This window comes from Nelumbo lutea, chromosome 4 (assembly GCF_056320005.1).
Source record: "Nelumbo lutea isolate HS-2025 chromosome 4, American lotus-T2T, whole genome shotgun sequence".
In the NCBI taxonomy this organism is placed as follows: domain Eukaryota; kingdom Viridiplantae; phylum Streptophyta; class Magnoliopsida; order Proteales; family Nelumbonaceae; genus Nelumbo; species Nelumbo lutea.
The window spans coordinates 46,913,214-46,931,743 of record NC_142687.1 but is presented as its reverse complement, the minus strand read 5'-3'; the positions used below and the strand labels follow the sequence as shown (position 1 = coordinate 46,931,743).

The following is an 18,530-nucleotide window of genomic DNA, read 5'->3' as shown; positions in this document are numbered from 1 at the left end:
GTATGTGCCCCCAACTCCAATTAAATTGATGTTATTTGATGTTTATTGTTGAATAAAATTAAATTTTGTTTTCATGTATGTTATGGTATGTCTGAATAACCATTTGATAAATTTGAGGAGTTTATCATACCTGGACTAATACTTTTGTATTGATGAAATAGTAGAGCAACTTGTCTCAATTGTTCGAGTTGGCCCTAAGGTATAATTATTGTGTGTTTGGTGAAACACTGAACAAAATAATTTTCAGTTATATTTTGGACTTTACAAATGGGAAAAATTGAAAAGTTGCACTTAACCCTTAAACTTGATAGTGATGCCATACTAATTATCGGACTGAGTTGTTTTTGATGTCAATTGGTGAAATCCACTTGTGATCAAATACATGGGTATGGGTATGGGTATGTTGGAACAATTTGAAGAATTTAGTGGGTGGTTATTGTGATATGATCAGCCTTTTTTTAGACAAAAGAAAGGTTTTGCACATAAAACCATAGTTCAACAAAGTTGAAGTCTCTTTTCTCCCTTCAAATTTTCTATAAAACTTTCAAGCTCCTTAAGCGGTTAATTGTTGCACATAATAGTTAATTCGATCAACATTAGAGTGCACAATCAACACATCTACTTGGATTAGGATTGATCTCCAACTTTGGGCTGCATTATCTTCAGCTTGGAGGCTTATTTGGATCTGATTCTTTGAATGTGTCACCATTTTGAGAGTTGCAATTTGGTCTCCGTATTAGATAACGCTAAACCTCTCTTGTTCAAATTGATACGATCAATCTAGATCGATGCAATAAGAAAATTGGTTTCTCTTGAAACTTGATTTCCTTTATATGGGTTGAATAATAAGCAATTTGAAATCTAATGCTTCCTACCAAGGTTTAAAGTATCGACATGTATCGGCCTGTATCGGCTGATACGTATTGTTTTGGGAGTTCCCCAATACGCCCCTACAGGGGGTGTATCGGGGTTTTGACCAGTTCAAGGGGTGGAGCCTTAAACCCCCTGAACCGATTAAAAAAAAAAAAGGTACCGATATGGCCTGATACGCTCCTACTGGTGTATCGGGTGCATTGATATTTTGAACCTTGCTTCCTACTACCAAGGTTTGACCTTTATGATTTAAAATTGGCTAAAAGGGTTCTAGGTAGGGGTGATCATGGGTCGGGCCAGGTTGGGCCCATGCCGGTCTTTGCATTTATGATAAAGGCTATAGCTTAGGCCTGGCTTTGGCCCGACTCGGGGTTCCGGGCCTGAAACATAAGCCCTAGCTCAGGTCTACACAGGCCCAGGCTTGATTTTGGTCCAATGTCTTCCATATATAAAATATTACATATTTATAATATTTTATATTAAAGGATATAACATGCAAATGAACTTATTTTATACATTATATAATATAAAATATTAACATATAATATAAATTATACATGTCATGTTATAATATTTATATATAAAAAATATAATCTAATGTAAAATAATATATATACATATGTATGCATTATACATAAAATGTGTAAATTTAAATATATGCGAATCGGGTTTAATGTTTAAATCTAAACCCGGCTCTAAAATTTGCAAGCCTGGTGTGGGTCTACTACGCCTGGGCCGGGCCTGGGCCGGGCCTAAACACAAAACCCAGGCCCAAACCTGGAATTTTCAGTCAGGCCGGGCCGAGCTGAAATAATCACCCCTAGTTCTAGGCACCACCAAGGTTTAACCTTTATGGTTTTGATCTAGAATTATAATCATATCAATTTTAATCTTGCATGAAATCAGCTAGAAGGGTTTTAGACGATTTTACTAGTGTCAGCACCCAAAATTGGACACCTCAACCCCTTAAACTGTAAATATCCTATATTGACACTATTTAATTAATCGGAAATCACCAGAAGACTCTAGGTACCCAAAAATCTTTATCAAATTTCACCTCGAAACACTTTGTGTATTGTCAAATTTCAGCTCATCTCATTGATCGAAACCTATGATCCTTGAATCCGTTTACATCCAAGTTTCTTTTGACCAATTGGGCCTTGCCAACGAATCTGACACCCTCAAAAACCTCAATACATTCCATAACATTTAAATAAAATAAAATAAAATGACATTTTGTGTATTGTCATTGGCCTTCATACTAGACTGCCCGTAGAGCCAACAATGCATCATAACACCTTCAAATCTAATCCTAGCCGTCCAAATGTTTACTCTTAGATTGGAACATTTCATCCTTCCCTACCCCAAATTTTAATTAAAATACCCTTGAAATTTTCTAAAATATCCAAAATGTCCCTCAGTCTTCCTGTTTACCAGAATACCCATATTCTCACTTTTATTTGGACAATTCTACCCCTATGAGATTGTAAAATACCCAAAATACTCTTCAAACTTTCCCTTTACCAGAATACCCCTATTCTCACTTTTATTTGGATAATTCTACCCCTATGATATTATAAAATACCCAAATTATCCTCCACTTTTCCTCTCACTAGAATACCCCTACTTTTACAATTCTTGGACCCCTATAATATTTGAATTACCCCTACCCTAAGCCTATATATAGGGGGTGGGAGAGGTGACCCGAACGATGGAAGAAGCGTGAACAATCGAGCCACCCCTCTCAAGTCTCAAGACACATTTCCCTTGCCACATCAGCAGAACTCTTCATCTCAATTAATCCTTTGTTTTCTCTTTCACTTCTTTTTTTTCTTTTGATTTTAATTTGGGAGAATGACGTTCAGCCCAGGGTCAGAATTTGTAGGCCCAAAGTACAATTGGGGTAGGTGGTAGCTTGGAATTGATGCTAATTCACTGGCATTGATGTATAGAGTGAGGGTTTTTGACATTTTGAATGTTTATAGATCTCCGTTTTAATTTTCCTTTTTTGTTCTCTTCATCTTCAAAAAGAAAAGGGGGAGGGGGCTTAGAAAGTTGAAGGCAAGAAGCACCACCATTAGTCCCCCCAACGAACTCAACCACTATGCATAGCTCCTCCCACCGACACTTTTTGGTAAAGATATCTCTAGTCATCGAATTTCGATTCACAGGGAGATTCTCAAGTCCAGATGCATCGTTCTCAGAAAGTATGCAATTCTAGGGCATTAGGTGAAGCTAAATCCTTCATATTCTTAGTTCAGGCTCCAAGCCAGACTCTGTTCATAACTATTCCAATCTAAGTCTACTTGGACCTTCTTGAGTAGTGACTGGTTTCAAGAGAGGTGTGAACAGGGAACCTCAGTATTGCCCCACTCTTTGGACTCCAGCCTGAAGCCTAGGTCATGAATAGGGAAAACTTGAATTGTTTTTCATCTAATCCTATGACATGATTGAATTGGATGCTTATTGTTTGATAGTTTTCTCTTTGAACTCTTAGCAAAGTTTAGCATTTGTAGAGAACCATAGGTCAATGACTCAAACATGTGCCATTGCTGAATTTGGTGTTAGATTCCTCAAAATAAAAGAAAAGAAAAAATAAAAAAAAAAGAAAGAAAATATAAGGATTAATGGTGCTAATAGTGATAAAAAAAAATATAGTGATTGCACATTGGGTACACTTGTTTTTGCTTATTATGGAAGTTTGCATATGAAGAGATTAGATTACCAGACTCCGAGAATGCTCAACCCTAGGAGTGAGTTATTGTCAATGACAAAGATGGTAGAAATATAAGTTAGTATAATCTTGCACATTAAGGGAGTTTGCCTATGAAGAGACCTAATCACCGAAGTCCAAAATGCTTCTGGGACTCGGCCTATCAACACTGGGTCTAAGTTGCATTTATGTGTTTAGTGTTTCATCATGAAATTTGGTTTGCTTAGGAGAGAGCTACTTTTTTGCATAAACCCATGTTGTCTAATTAATGAATTTTCACTCTTTTTGCCTACTTGAATTGTCGAATCCTATCTTTGCAATCAATTACTCATCTACATGCATTTAACATATCAGCTATTCGTTTTTATTTTTGAGCTTAGGGAATTGGCATCTACATAAGGAGAGAGGAGTGTTTAACACCTTCCCTCTCTCCTCCCTAACTTACCCGGATGACCTTTGTCTTGGCATAGGAGTCGCTACAAATCAAAGTTGTTCAAAATACCAAGAGTCCCATCACTCCCTTTTCTCCTCAATGATATGTGGCAGCTCCAACAGTAAGCCATGAAGTGGGCCTCACAAGTAGTTTTGAAAAATATTATGAGAATTTGATTCTCTCTAGTCCAATGGCATATGATCTGAAGAATAATTGTTTAATTTGATGTGATTATGAATTACTTTTGTGGATGATTCAATGATGGAATGGCTGGAGTGTGGTGGTGCATCAAAGTTTCAATTTTTCTATTATTCAAGGTTGTAAGCAGATGGGCGGATACATATGATGATTGATTTCTCATGTTGCATTTGTTTTTGTTTTAATCTTTCTTATTAGAAGAAAATTGTAGTTAAGGTTTCCAGTTGTAAACATAAGAATTAGGTTTTTTTTTCACTTTATTTTGAAAGACCTGGTGGAGCATCCAACTTAGAAGATGAAGATCTTGGATTGATGCTATAGTGGTGACCTGGTTCGATGCAACATGGAAGATTTCTCTAAAGTTTAATCACCACACTTCCAGCCAATTATTTGCAAAATTTATTATAATATTTGCTTGTTTAATTGCTGATTTATGTTGTAATTATTTAATTCATATCAAATTAATTGCTTGATGTGTTGACACACCAAACCCTAGGCTGAATCAACCTAGAATTGGCCCAAGTTGTTGTATTGGTTCTAGGGTTTCATGGCTGAACTGTTAACAGCCCATGACCATCACTTAATGGTGATTAAAAAGGTCTGAAATCTAGGGGTTTGATGGGTCGACACAATAACTAATTCAGTCCATGCTTAGAAACCCAACAAATTGAGGATAAAGCAAGACTAGCCCAAATCAGCATAGTCTTGGATATAGACTGAATTGCTTTCAGCAATTGAGCCCATATTCAAGAGAGGTTTTAATGGTTAAAACCGAGAATTAAAGTATTGGTATCAAATACATATACAAATATAGATACGTTTTGGAAACACATAGATACGGACGAAAGATATGAAAATGCTTGGATAACCAATGGAACTGCATACAAATCACATAAATATGTTAATAATACTAAATCTAAAGCTGAATTTAACTATGAATGGGGTATAAGTCCATGAGAAATGCACACTTTAATAGGTAATATGAAGAGAAACATTACAATCAACAATTCCGGGACTCTGGAAGATGTACATATCATACAATAATTATCACCCTATTTCAGTTTAAATTATTATAATTTTCAATTTTTATTTTTTTAGAAAATTTTTTAGTACTTTGAGATAAATAATCTTTACTTTTTAAAATAATAAATATATTTTTTTCAATTTTTATTTTTTTCGAAAATTTTTTAGTACTTTTAGATAAATAATCTTTATTTTTTTAAATAATAAATATATTTTTATTTTTAACATACAATTGTTTATTTTACATATAATTTTAAAATAAATGTATAAATCAAATAAGGTGATATAATAAATTATTTTTATAATTCTAAGTTTTTATTAAAATTTTGGAAAATAATTAACTCTTAAATTATTTAGTTCAGTTTTTATAATTATAATTTACAATTTTTATTAATTTTTTGGGAAATTTATTTATTTAGTATTTTTATATAAATAATAACTCTATTTTTCAAATAATAAATATGTTTTCAATTCTAACATATAATTTATATGTAGAATAAAATATATAAATCATTCAAGATAAGTAAAATAAATGGATTTTATAGTTTTCAATCTTACTAAATTTTTGGAGAAAATTAAATCTTAAATCAAGGTTTGAATCTACTGTCAAATTAGTGTCCAATATGCCTTTGTATTGGTGAGTATCGTATTGTATCCACTGATACAATGCGATATACACAAATATAGTGGCGTATCATACTGATACGCACGATTGGCAGGATATGCATAGAGTTGTGGTGTATCCTATGCTAGTAAACATGGATATGGATATGATATGCCCCATATCAGGTGTATCATATCAATACTTTAATTCTCGATTAAAACCCACCAATTAGTGGGTTAGTAATATATTAAACTTAATGGGCTTGGGCTTCCGAAGCCTCTTATGTTCTATTTTATATTTATGATACATTATGTGTTGAGATATGTGAAATTGTCACATGGGCCATAAGTGCTTGGCCTATTATGTGTTCTGAAGCCTCTTATTTTTTTAGATCATTGTACAATCCTCTCTTTTGTAGGCCCCCACCTGTTTTCTCTCTTAAAAGAGAACCCCATGACAATCTTAACTCGAGGGACCCACTTAGTAGGGATAATCATGAAAAACCAAAAAACCAAAAAATCAAATCAAACCACCGAACCAAAAATTCAAGTTAATCGAACTAATAGGTTCAGTTTTGGTTAACCAATGTAAAATCTGGCAGTTAACTAAACCGACTATTATACATATTTTTATATATTATATTATATATGTATTTATATATTTATGTATATTTTATTTTTTATATATTATATCTTTATTATATTCTATGTAATATTATGAAAATAAAACAATCAATGAACTGAACCGATGATTAACTAAATTGATCAACTAGTTGACTGATCGACTTCAATTTGGTTTCGATTACCAGTTTTCCAAAAGTTGGTACTACCGGTTTGATTTAGAAACTGAACCATGAGTGTCCCTACCACTTAGAACTTAACTCTAAGAAAGTAAGTAGGAGCTGCCATGGTAGGACCTATACTTGCACTTAGAGCTGCAAATTGCTCCCTCGTGATTAATATAAGTGCATTAGATAAGGATTAATTTAAGAGGAAATATCTAAAGGCTCTTCATCATTAATGTGCGTGGGCTGATATGATAAGTAGGGATGCATCATAAATTTGGGATATCTATTTAATTACTGATGTTCCCGGATCATCTTATAAGATGTTAGGGGTGTAATTAATTAATGGGTGTTGTCTATCTTAAAATGAAAATCTCTCTTACCATTGGGGATCCCGATATGATAGATCGGCACTTACCTATTAGAAGGGTTTACCCTAAAATGGCTATTAACTTTTCTAATAGAAGCCAAAGAGCTCAGAGAAAATAAGGTCAAGGTTCAAAGCGTCGATCTATATCGGCCAATACGTATCATTTTGGGAACTCCCTGATATGCCCCTACAGAGGGTGTATCAGAGTTCTGACCGGTTCAGGGGGTGGAGCCTTAAATCAGCCCCCCTGAACTGGTTTTGAAAAAAAAAATGTAAAAAAAGCACCATCGACTCAACCATTCCATCCTCATAGCATGTCTTATAAATTTCTAATTATGTTGATTGAAGCAAAAATTGTGCAGCTAGGGACGTGAAGATAGAACTGCAAAGTGCAAATGAGAAATGAAATAATTTTATTTGTTTGTCTATCAAACAAACATTTGTAAAATCGCATTCATGTTGACAACCAAATGCACTTTCAAAAATTTTGGTGTCAAAACCGAACCGCTTTTGAAATTATATCGGCTTACAGAACTTGCCTTTGATTCGACACATTCCCCTTCTGCAGGAGCACATGAAACCCATTTGGGTTACAATGCCAGATTGAAGATTCTTAGCTCTTAAAACATCTGGCAAATTAAGGCACTCCTAATTACCACCTGGAACTGGAACGTCAAGTTTGAATGTATTGGAGGAGTGTTAAAATGTACTGATACATGTCCATCGTTTGTATGTAACTGTACCTATATAACTATATTAGTAAATAACGTAAGAGCATGCAGAAATAATATCCTTCTCCGTAGCATCTCTTTCCTCTCCCCAGAACTGACTTGGCATTTATCTGCATTCAGAGAATATAAATTTTTCATCTATAGATTTTTCATCCCAACAGTATGGCCAGCCAAAAGCCTCATAGCAATAACGATAATGCAACAGAAATTAAGCAGTTTCTTTTAGCTGAACAAGTAACGTGTGTACTCAATTCACAGAAATTATATAGGCAGGCTTGTCCTACATCAGACATGCTAACACTTGTACAATAGCGCACAGGACAGAAAGTAAAACCTCCTAGGACCTAGGTCAGGACAGACCCAAGCGTTCGTTGAATACCAATTGGAAACAAAGAGGTTAAGCTTCGAACATGTCACAGTACAATAACGATAATGCAAGAATATGCACCCAGTACATAGAATTATTAATTCCAGAGAAAATTACGATTCATTGATGCTGAGAACCATCAGTCTATAAGCAATTATTTCCAAAGTGTAGTCATACTATGCAAAATCAGATTCCAGTTGAGAGCTGGAGCTGCTTGATTGTTGTGATCTCTTTTCCAGGATTCAATCCCTTGGGGCAGGCACGGGCACAGTTCAATATTGTGTGGCAGCGATAGAGCTTGAATTCATCACATATTGCATCCAGGCGCTCCTTTGTGTATTCATCACGGCTATCGCTTATCCACCTGTATGCCCCAAAACAAAAACAAAGAAATATCAAGGCTACCCACATGGAAACTCAACTAAGAGCTCTGTGAAATACAAATTGTATAGGAAGACCAATAGATCTGACTGATCTTGTTTGCTGAAACACCATTCTCTATTTCTTGATGGAAAATTGGAAATATGAAATTTCTGTTCAGGATGTAGCAAGTACCATGTTATCAAAAGACACCATGCATACAAGATTAATTCAGAGTATTGAGACAGAAACAAGTAGTCTACATGGAGGAACTACAGACAAAGATAGGAAGACATGATGAGTTCAATATGAAAATTAGCCATAGCAAAACTGATTTCATCCCTTTCCAATCATTTGAGGTGTCAAAAAAAAAGGAAAAAAAAATCATGGTCTGATCTTAAGAAAAAATCATAAATTTTAAATTATTTCCTTTCTACTGAACCAACATTATACTTTTCCTTGAAGTTGTCACAATACAGAAAATATAAAGAGCTTTGCGAAGACTATACGACGTTGATATTGCCATTGCATGAATTAAAACAATATTTTTGCTGTTGCTTCCAGGATTAAACTGTTCAACTATGTTCATTCCCTTGTTAACTCAAGTGCCATTTTCGGGAGAGGAAGGTTTCAAGAAAAAATCATCTTCCCAAATTTTAAAAATATTAGCACACTTGCATGTGGTGGATAGACAACTGGTTGTTAAGTTTTTAAAAGAAAGATCAGGGTTCAAGTCTCTTAATTCACATTTTCTTTAAAGCATGTGTATTAAAGCAATATTTACAATAAAGAGGCACAAATAAATGCAAATAAAGAGATGAATTAATGGTAACAAGACAATACACAAATAAAATGTCATGGGTTCAAATCTTGTCATTACCATTTTGAAGTTTCCATTCATGTTGTGACCCAGGTGGTTTCACAAAACCAGGACTGATTCACTGGTTTCCCAGTTAAACTGGTTGGTCAGCCAGTTTTGGCTGGTTTTTCATAAATAGCAGTTTTCTGGGTATGACCAACCCGGCCAGGGGCCCAGATCACAGTTCAACCAATCCAACCAGCCGATCCGGTCCGGCTTTCTAAACAATGGGTGTTTCACAACTCTAAAACTTAAGAACCCCCTATGCCCAAAGGTCAAGTTAACCAAAGAGCACCAATCAAATTCATCCTAGATGATGAAATTTATTCTATAAGGAGTCATCTTTGCTCTATATAGAGAAAAGCCCAGGGGTTTTATATTTTGAGAAGAGCCGTCTGTCTATAGATGCATCCCTGGTGGTCTGAAAATGGCTTGAGCTGCTGTTGATTGCAATGTTTTGTTGGGGGATCAAGACACCCCTCTGAATTCTTCCTTCTAGTACCCATGTTAATAAAGTATTTTCAGTCATTATTTGGTCTTTTCATGATTGATCTAAGTTCTTTTGAGAAATCCCATTAATATATACAAATTAAACTAGATATAAGAACAAATGTATTTCTAACAATGGAGTGCAAGAAGTAAACACTCTGATTGATCTAAACATGGTGAGGCTCACTGAATTCCACAGCAGAACTCATAGGTGTCTCCTACTCACCATTGATTCTATTCAAGGGGTTGGCAAATCATTGGTCCTTTTTGCACACCAAAGCAAAGGATGATGTTGAATTGAACCATATGGATGAGAAGCAATTCGCCAAGGGCAGAACTGCTAGGTCTCCTTCAAGGGTTAAAATTAGCCTTCGCTTGTGGTTGGAGCAGAGGGTCGGTTGAAGGTCATTCTCAGGTTGTCCTGAGCTGTATGTTTAGTGAAAAGGCTCCTTAGAACTTTCATTTCTTTATTAGAGAGGCTAAGACCACAGCAACCTGCTAGAATACCTCATTCAGGTGGATGACAAGATCTGCTAATTCTTTGGCAGACTATTACAACTTATAGTGGAAAAGATTGCATTGTATAGGTTTTTATGTAGGAATTCTGGAGATCTCCTCAACTTAGGGGTGAACATTTCTAGCCCAGCCCAGAAATTTATGGGCTTGGGCCTGGGTCCAAGACCAACACCTTAGGACCAGCTCACAATGCATTTGTATCTACTATATATTAATAATATCATATGACATAAAATATTACAGTTATATATCTATTACTATATAATGCCCATAGTTGCCTTAGCACCCTTAATGTTAAATCAGAGTATGTTAAAAGTATCATGTAATGTTTTTCTGAAGGTAATAAAGAAGAAAATTCATTGAATAAAAAAAGAGTACATCACCAGGTGATGAGATATCACCCAATAAAATAGAACACAACAAAACTAATCAACATCCAAAACCCTTTACACCAACACATAGATCCACCCCAGTGACAACATTACCCAATCCAGAAAATATAGAAATCCTATCCAAACATCAACCATCTATCCCATTTAAAAGAGGCAACCCTAATTCCTTCCCCTTCACTTCAACCTCCAACTTCACTAACCTTATTTTTCCCTCCCTACTCAAAATCCATGAAAGCGTTTCTTGTGAACTCTTCTTCCCCACCCAGAAAGAAAAGACTCGTTATCTTGAATTTCCACATCCACCACTTCTTCCAACCAAATTTTCTTCTCAACTGCTCTTATTTGATCCATAATCTGTTCATCATCATCCTACCTCCAACCCTTCCTCCTCCGATTCTGAGCCAGTCTTATTTTGATCTAGTTCTTATCCTCCTGATGTATTTCATTAGGATAAAAAGGATCTTGATCCTGCTTTGATGTTAAACCTTTCATCCTCCCCAATATATTAATTCTATCTTTACCTTCATCCTATACCTCCTCTTGAATTTGTCACAAGGACCTGCTACAAAGAGACCCTCTTTCAGCAAAACCTTTATTACATGAACCAACTGACCATTATTAGGTCTCTTTAAATTTTGACTTCAACTGGCCATTACATGAACCAACATGAACCCCTTGCTCCACTCCTTTCATGCTTAAATCTTTTCTCTTCTTCCCCAAATCCCTGCCGAGTTAATCTATTACAACTTCAACAAAATGTCAATCTTTGGACAGTTCCCCATATAATCCCCCCCTATCCTCTCGTTTCCTTCAGAATCTTTCACTCCCTCACCTTGCAGAGTGATGGATGGTGACATGATATTATACCTACCAGAGCAAATTCAATATTAGATTAGAATGTTATACTATTTGAAATTCCAAAAAAAAAAGAAATACATTACTGGTTCTTGAAATTGATATAGATATTAAGAGAGATCACGAATTCATAGTATTTCTTAGATTTATGGGCCAATTTAAATTCAGTATTTACTCTGTTGATTCAGTGAGATTTTAACATCATTGTCAAGAACAATAATGATGCACCAAGATTCTTTTATTTTGGATCAACAACCCATGCACCAAGAAGTCTTCATGGATAATATTAGCAGAGTTCATTAAATAGTTTTCAACATTTTTGCTTTGCAATCTACTAACAGAATAACCAGATTACAACAAATGTCAAAACATAAATAGATAAACCAAAGTAACAAATACCTAAAAAATAAAGGTTTACCCAATGCTTATCTTGGTTATCCAGGGTCTTGGGAGAAGCATACTGGATATGGACCTAACATCCAGTCATCCAGCATTTTTTGCACGAAGTGCCCACTTTAGACTCGAACCCATGTTCTCAAGCTTGTCATCCCAGTATTTTAACCGTTGTACCATGCAATGACACAAAAAAATTCTAGAATCTCTGATATAGAACATGTGTATAAAGGTGGCCCACTGGATGAAAGGTTCAGAGAACTTTGCTCCATTCTGCATTGAGGAACATTTCTAGGGTAGGGTTGACAGTGGTAGGATCCTGTACGGCTAGAGCTTTTATCAGGGATTACAGCTAGGCTGCTCCCTTCACTATAACAATTTGGTGATAGAAGGTGACTGCAAGATTGTATAGGGTGGATCCAAAACAACAATAAAGAGCCTTACCAATACACCCATACATTTAGGAAAATAAGGAAATTGGAAAGACAAATAGGAGCAATATGGGTTCCAAGATCAGCAAAATCTTTTTTTCTTCTTTTTATTTTTTTGTTTTTTTATAACAAAGTACAAGGTTCCATTAAAGTAAAAAGGATTACAAGCACCAGTGAAGAGTTTTCACCTGCCATCAAAAGCAAGAGAAGCAATCCAAGAGAAAGAACAAAATATATATCAAAATAGAACATTAAAGATCTGAGTTTGCTTCCATGTTTTCCAAAGAAATCCACAGATTCACCTCAAGATCTTTCTTGTTGAGATCTTTTTTTTATTGGTAACAGAAAATTTTTATTGACTTCTTTAGAACTGTTATGTACAATATGTGTGGGTTTATGTTAGGATAGTCCTCACTATATAACCCCTTATTACATTTCCAAGCTTCATGGTTGACAAAGCACTGGAAGAGGGGGGCAGAACCTAGCCTCTTCCTGATTTCTCAGCTGCAAATCCCTGGAAAGGTATTGCTCAAACCTTTGACTCCTCTCCCTTTTTCAGATTCAATCTAGGAAACGGTAACCAAATTAGATCTCTGGTGAGGTCCAAAATCTCTCAAAGAAGCTTTTATTTTATCAATAAGTGAGCATTTTATAAATGTTGATAAAAAGTACATATTACAAGCATTAATGAGAGAGATAGCAAGTTTTTATCTCCCCCTAGAACTTCCTTACAATTGTGCCCAAAAGATTTGGTCCCTCTCCATCCCTTGTTTGGCTAGTTCATCAGCCATTCGGTTGGCTGTCCTTTGAACCTACTGAAATCTCACTTCTATCTCTGTAGTCTTCCATAAGAACTTTCTTAGCTCATTTCTATACTGCCATAGTGCTGCTTTCCCGCTCTTCAACCACTCCACCACCAATTTAGAATCTCCCTCAATAATTAGTTTATTTACATTCATCATTCTTGCTCTTTGTACTCCTCCCGTAACAGCCATGACCTCTGATCTTAAGGAATCACCAACTCCAATAGGAGCTGAAAATAGTGCCACTATACTCCCTCTCTCATCCATAAAAATGCCTCAAATCCCTGAAGGTCCTGGATTCCCCCTACTTCTGCCATCAAAATTGAGTTTGATGAAGCCTTCAGTTGGGGAGCCCAGAGTTTGCATGTTAGATTCTTTTGTGTAGATGTGCCCACCACCCCTCTCTAATAATGATACACTCTATTATTGCTTCTAGAGCTCTTTCCTTTTTCTTTTAAAGTTCAGTTATTCCTTTCCTCCCAAACTGTCCAAAGTATTGCTGCTCTAGTACATTTCCACAAAATCCTCCCCCTCTTCTTTGGCCACCTGAAAACAGAAGGTGCAAATAGATTTGACATGCTGGGAGGATTCGACCACTTGCAACCAAATAGAGGCAGAAACCAATCCCAACTGCGAGAAATAAAAGGCCAGCAGATTAACAAGTGATAGCATGTCTCACCATTAGCTTTGCAAAGTAAACACCAGGAAGGAGAAAGGAAACGGTAAGGTCTCCTCTTCTGTAGAAGGCCACAAGTAGGGGTGTCCACGGTTCGGTTAACCGAACCATGGCCCTTTTTTGTAAACCGAACCGGTGGTACCGGTTTTTTCATTTCGCCAAACCGAAACCGAACCGGTACCACTGGTTAACCGGTCCACTGGTTTCAGTTTTGACCGGTTCGGTTCTTCAGTTTTTTATATTTATAATATATTATATAAATATATGTATAATATTATATTATAAATAATAAATGATATATAATATATTATAAATATTTTTTAAATATATAATATATTTGTAAATAGATTATTATAAATATAATATAAGTATATATTTATATAAAATACATAGAAAATATGTGACATATATTAAAAATATTTATAAAATATACATATAAATATATATACCGGTCGGTTCGGTTAGCCGTCAGTTTTTTTATAGGTTAACCGAAAATCGAACCGGTCCTTCGGTTTTTAAAAAATTCCAAACCGAAACCGAACCGACCGATTCGGTTAACGGCATTTTGCGGTTCAGTTTTTTGGTTTTTCATGGACACCCCTAGTCACAAGTGTTAATTTTCTCATCGAAAGCCCCCCAACAGAAAGCCCCAACTTTCAAAGCTTTTCCATCCCTGTTCAGGTTAGCCCAAGACAAACAGGCACTTGTCTATTCTACAATCCTTTTTATTTATTTATTTTTTTGAAAACCAAAGTCTTAGAATTTTAAGTTTAACTTCAGAAGATCCTAAAAATATAATTTTTAAATTGTTTATGTCTCCTTGATCTCCCTGCTTTCAGAGGTTTATATATCTCACTCTACTTCAAATAAACTAGTCTGGTCCCATACCCCTAATGGCTTCTTTACCAACAGGTCTTTCTTCCAAACTTACATCCTACACCTCTTCACCTTTTCGGGTAAACAGGATTTTTCTCTCTTCAGTTCCCCCTAGAGTCTCGTTTTTCATTTGGGAGGAAGCTTGGGGAAAACCAGATTAGCTAAATCTGGTTTTGGAAGGGACTTTTTGTATCGTGCAAATACAATGCCTTCTCAAATGATTGGCCTCTGATCAACCCTCTTGTATCCCAACTTAAAACCTTTCATTGATTTGAGTTATCACCCCCCGACTGTCCTACTCCCAATCTTATACCCAATTCCTTTTTCCCCTTTGAAGTAGTCTTCAGGCCCCCAACCCAACACTTCTCCCAACTCCATGTCCAGTCTACCCCTCCCAAGACTCCAGAAATCCGGGATCAACATTGGGAAATGGCCTTTGTTTTTGAGTTCAGATCTGCAAGCCACTACAACTGCATGTTGGGAACATCTCCCTTATCATTCATAGGGAGCTGTTTTCAGCTGTAATGGCTTGTTGGAAGCGTTTGTTGAGAGCAAATCTTTCTTCCTCCTCTAGGCTTTCAAAAATTCTCCTTGCTGCTTCTTCACCACCCAAATAAAAGGCACCCAACTTCTTCCAAATCTGTACTTCCCTCCTGACAAATCATTTATATTCACTTTGCTTCTGACTTTGCTCACCTCACTAATGAATAGGCACATCTACTGCATCTTCCTGACTAGTTGTTCTAGTTTCAAGAGTAGCTCTCTGATCACATTAAGAACCTGATATCTGTTTTTGTTAGTATAAATTAATATATATATATATATAGGAAAGAAGACATAGTAGCATATAACTTAGCTGAAAAAGCTAGATGTAGTAGATCTTTTGTTTCTTTTCCTTTGAATCCCCCTTGGCTCATCAATCTCTATCTTGTAAGAGGGGACTCCTATGCTTTGAGTGGTTCTCCTCTTGCCTATAAAAAAAAAAGTAGCTTTCCCACCATTGCCAGCTCCTATTGGTCTCATACGATAAAGCTTTCTCCTGTAAACTCTTAGCAAGGAACTCAAAGGGGGCCAGCCTCTCTCAATTCTGATGGAGATTGACAAACACATTAACAGACAAGTTAGCCATAAAAAGGAGCACAAAGGGAAGAGGTATACTAGAGAAACATCCCTAGATATTAATCCCTAAGGTTTAGATGTTTGGGTTGAGGTGGAATATTGTAGAGTGCTAAGCACACACTCTTTCGTAAATCATTCTTTCTCATAGTTAATAAAAGTTTCCAGTTACACATTAAAAAAATGCAGTGAATATTATTACAACTATTAATCCATTGCCTTCCTTAGACCCAGTCCCCCCTGATATTTAGGAGAACAAGTTGCACCTCAAGAACAACATCTTAACCTCCTTTTATTCTCAGATTTCTTAGCCCACCAAAATCATTTTTCGAATGTTATCAATCTTATCACAAACTTTCATTGGGAATTGTACCATTGACATACAGTAATTTGGAGAGGCCTGAAGACTTGATTTAACCAAAACCTACCTACCCGCCTGGAAGGAGTGAGTACTCCATTTACTTAGCTTGCTGTTCAAATTGTCTAAAGTGAACTGAAGAGATTTCAATTTATCATTGTTCTACATCAGAGGCACATCCCCTCAAACAAAAAATCTTGTAATTCGATCCTTTGCAATAAACATGACCCCATCAAGCCATCAGAGGAAAAGCATGCACAAAATATGATATTAGCCAAAAAATAAACAATGTTAATAATAATTACAAGGGCAACCAAAAGAGAATCAAACAGATTTCCTCAAACTTTGGCATTTGGTAACCACAAACTTTTTTCTTATTCCAAGAAGCATCGACTAATTGTTTTTTCTGTTTCTGTTTCCAGAACAACATAAAAATACTGGTAGAAAGTCACCAAATACCACCTCGATTATCCAACAGAAACAAAATTAGCAAACTTAAACAAAAACAATTATCATATATATAAGAAATAAGGCAATTACAAGGAAACTACATGACCTAAAAAATCTGTGTGATGCAACCTTCTTCATGTATAAAGAAGAGCCAAATTAAATAGATGTATACTCAAAAGTTGAAGATCATAGGGATCAATGATTGCACTTATCAGGTTTTAAAACCAAATTCTGTAAAAAGAAAAGCCGAACTTCTGCAGATGTTTCGAGAAATGAACATGTAAACTCATCCCAATGTAACAGAGTTAATGATATTCCAAAACCAGAAAAAAAAAAACTACAATTAAATCTTCAGCAAAATAATTTAGAATTAAAGAAACGCTATACAACCAATATGCAAAAAATTCAGTCTTCTTTTTTTATTCCTGGGGATAGGGAGTGCGAGGAGTTATCGAACCTTTTAACCAATCTAAGAAACTAATCAACAGAAAGTTATCAGAAATCATAAACTACAGCACACTAGCATAACATTCAACTCTACCGGGGGAAAACAGATACTTTACCTGTGAGCATGGAGCAGCGCTGCAGGTCCGAGATACGACTCGGGGTTCCACCAATAACTCGGGCAAGAAGTGCTGCAACAAGCACACAAAATACACTCATACATCCCGTCAAGCTTTGCACGATCCTTCTTGCTCTGAGGTATCTCCTTCCCGGGAACCGGCGGTGGGGTCTTTCTCTTCAACCAAGGCTCAATGCTCTTATACTGGTTATAGAAATTGGTCATGTCGACGACGAGGTCCTTGATCACGAACATGTGAGGCAAGGGTGTAATTGTGGTCGAAGCTCCAGACGGGATCTTAGTGAGGCAGGCGAGGCCATTGCAGCCGTCAATATTCATGGCGCAGGAACCACAGATGCCCTCACGGCATGATCGGCGAAAGGTGAGCGTCGGATCCATTTCATTCTTGATCTTGATAAGGGCGTCGAGGACCATTGGACCACAGTCCTTGAGATCGATCTCGTAGTCCTGGAGCTGAGGCTTGGTAGGGTTGTCTGGGTTCCAGCGGTAGATGGAGAAAGTCTTCATTTTGGATTGATCCTTCGCTTTAGCTTCGACTTGTTGGGCTTGAGCTTCGGAGGCGTGCGCTCGGGACCTAATTAGCTTCGATGCTGGAGTCGAAACCCTAGAAACAGCTCTGCGGAAGAGACCGGTCGCCATGGCTGCTGATGAGGACCAACACAGAACAGAAGTACTGAATAAACTGACAGAGAGGAAGATGATTGAGAAGGAAACTCAGAGATGTTGGAACTTGGAAGCCTATTTTATTATTAATAATGGCGGTTCTGTGACTGCTGATCGGTCCAGCCGTCCGGGTTTGTGAAGTTTCCGAAATGACTGAAACGGCCTCCTATTTTTCTATTTCGTTGGAACAACAACGAGGATAATTTCGGTACTGAAAGTACAGTTACAGGCCATAGGCCCGTGGTTCGATTTTGTTGGTACAGATATCAGCGTAGGTTTTGATGCTCTTTTGTATTTGAATTGCCACGTGGCGCGTTATAATCCGTGATTTCACATTGGAACGTGGTGTGCTCACGCAACACACAATTGGATCCTTGCCGTCAAAGTTTTGTCATTGATTTCCACTGTGATTAGTTATATATAAAAGGATCCAATTCGAAACAAATCAAACAATATACTTCGTTTCGAATTTGTTTAAAAATTTTGCCATTTAAGTTACGAATATTAAAAATCAATATTATTCGACTAAATATTTGATTCAATTCGAATTCAATCAATTATTTTTTTAAGTTTTAATATATTATAATATTATATAATAATATAAATTATCTATA

The 18,530-nt window shown here is 36.2% G+C and overlaps 1 protein-coding gene across 2 annotated transcripts; it reads right to left on the bottom strand.

Moving 5' to 3' along the window:
* Positions 1-7,945: 7,945 nt before the first annotated feature.
* Positions 7,946-18,076, bottom strand: LOC148855591 (succinate dehydrogenase [ubiquinone] iron-sulfur subunit 2, mitochondrial-like). Of its 2 annotated transcripts, none has more exons than XM_088982934.1 (2): positions 17,234-18,076; positions 7,946-8,460 (listed from the first exon to the last, which is right to left on the bottom strand). In XM_088982934.1, exons 1-2 carry the CDS (start codon positions 17,890-17,892, stop codon positions 8,283-8,285), a joined length of 837 nt encoding a protein of 278 aa, XP_088839060.1. In that variant the 5' UTR covers positions 17,893-18,076; the 3' UTR covers positions 7,946-8,282. The 2 variants fall into 2 exon arrangements, with proteins under 2 accessions (XP_088839060.1, XP_088839061.1); XM_088982935.1 differs by having other exon boundaries at positions 8,127-11,579; positions 17,234-17,981.
* Between the last annotated feature and the right edge of the window lie 454 nt (positions 18,077-18,530).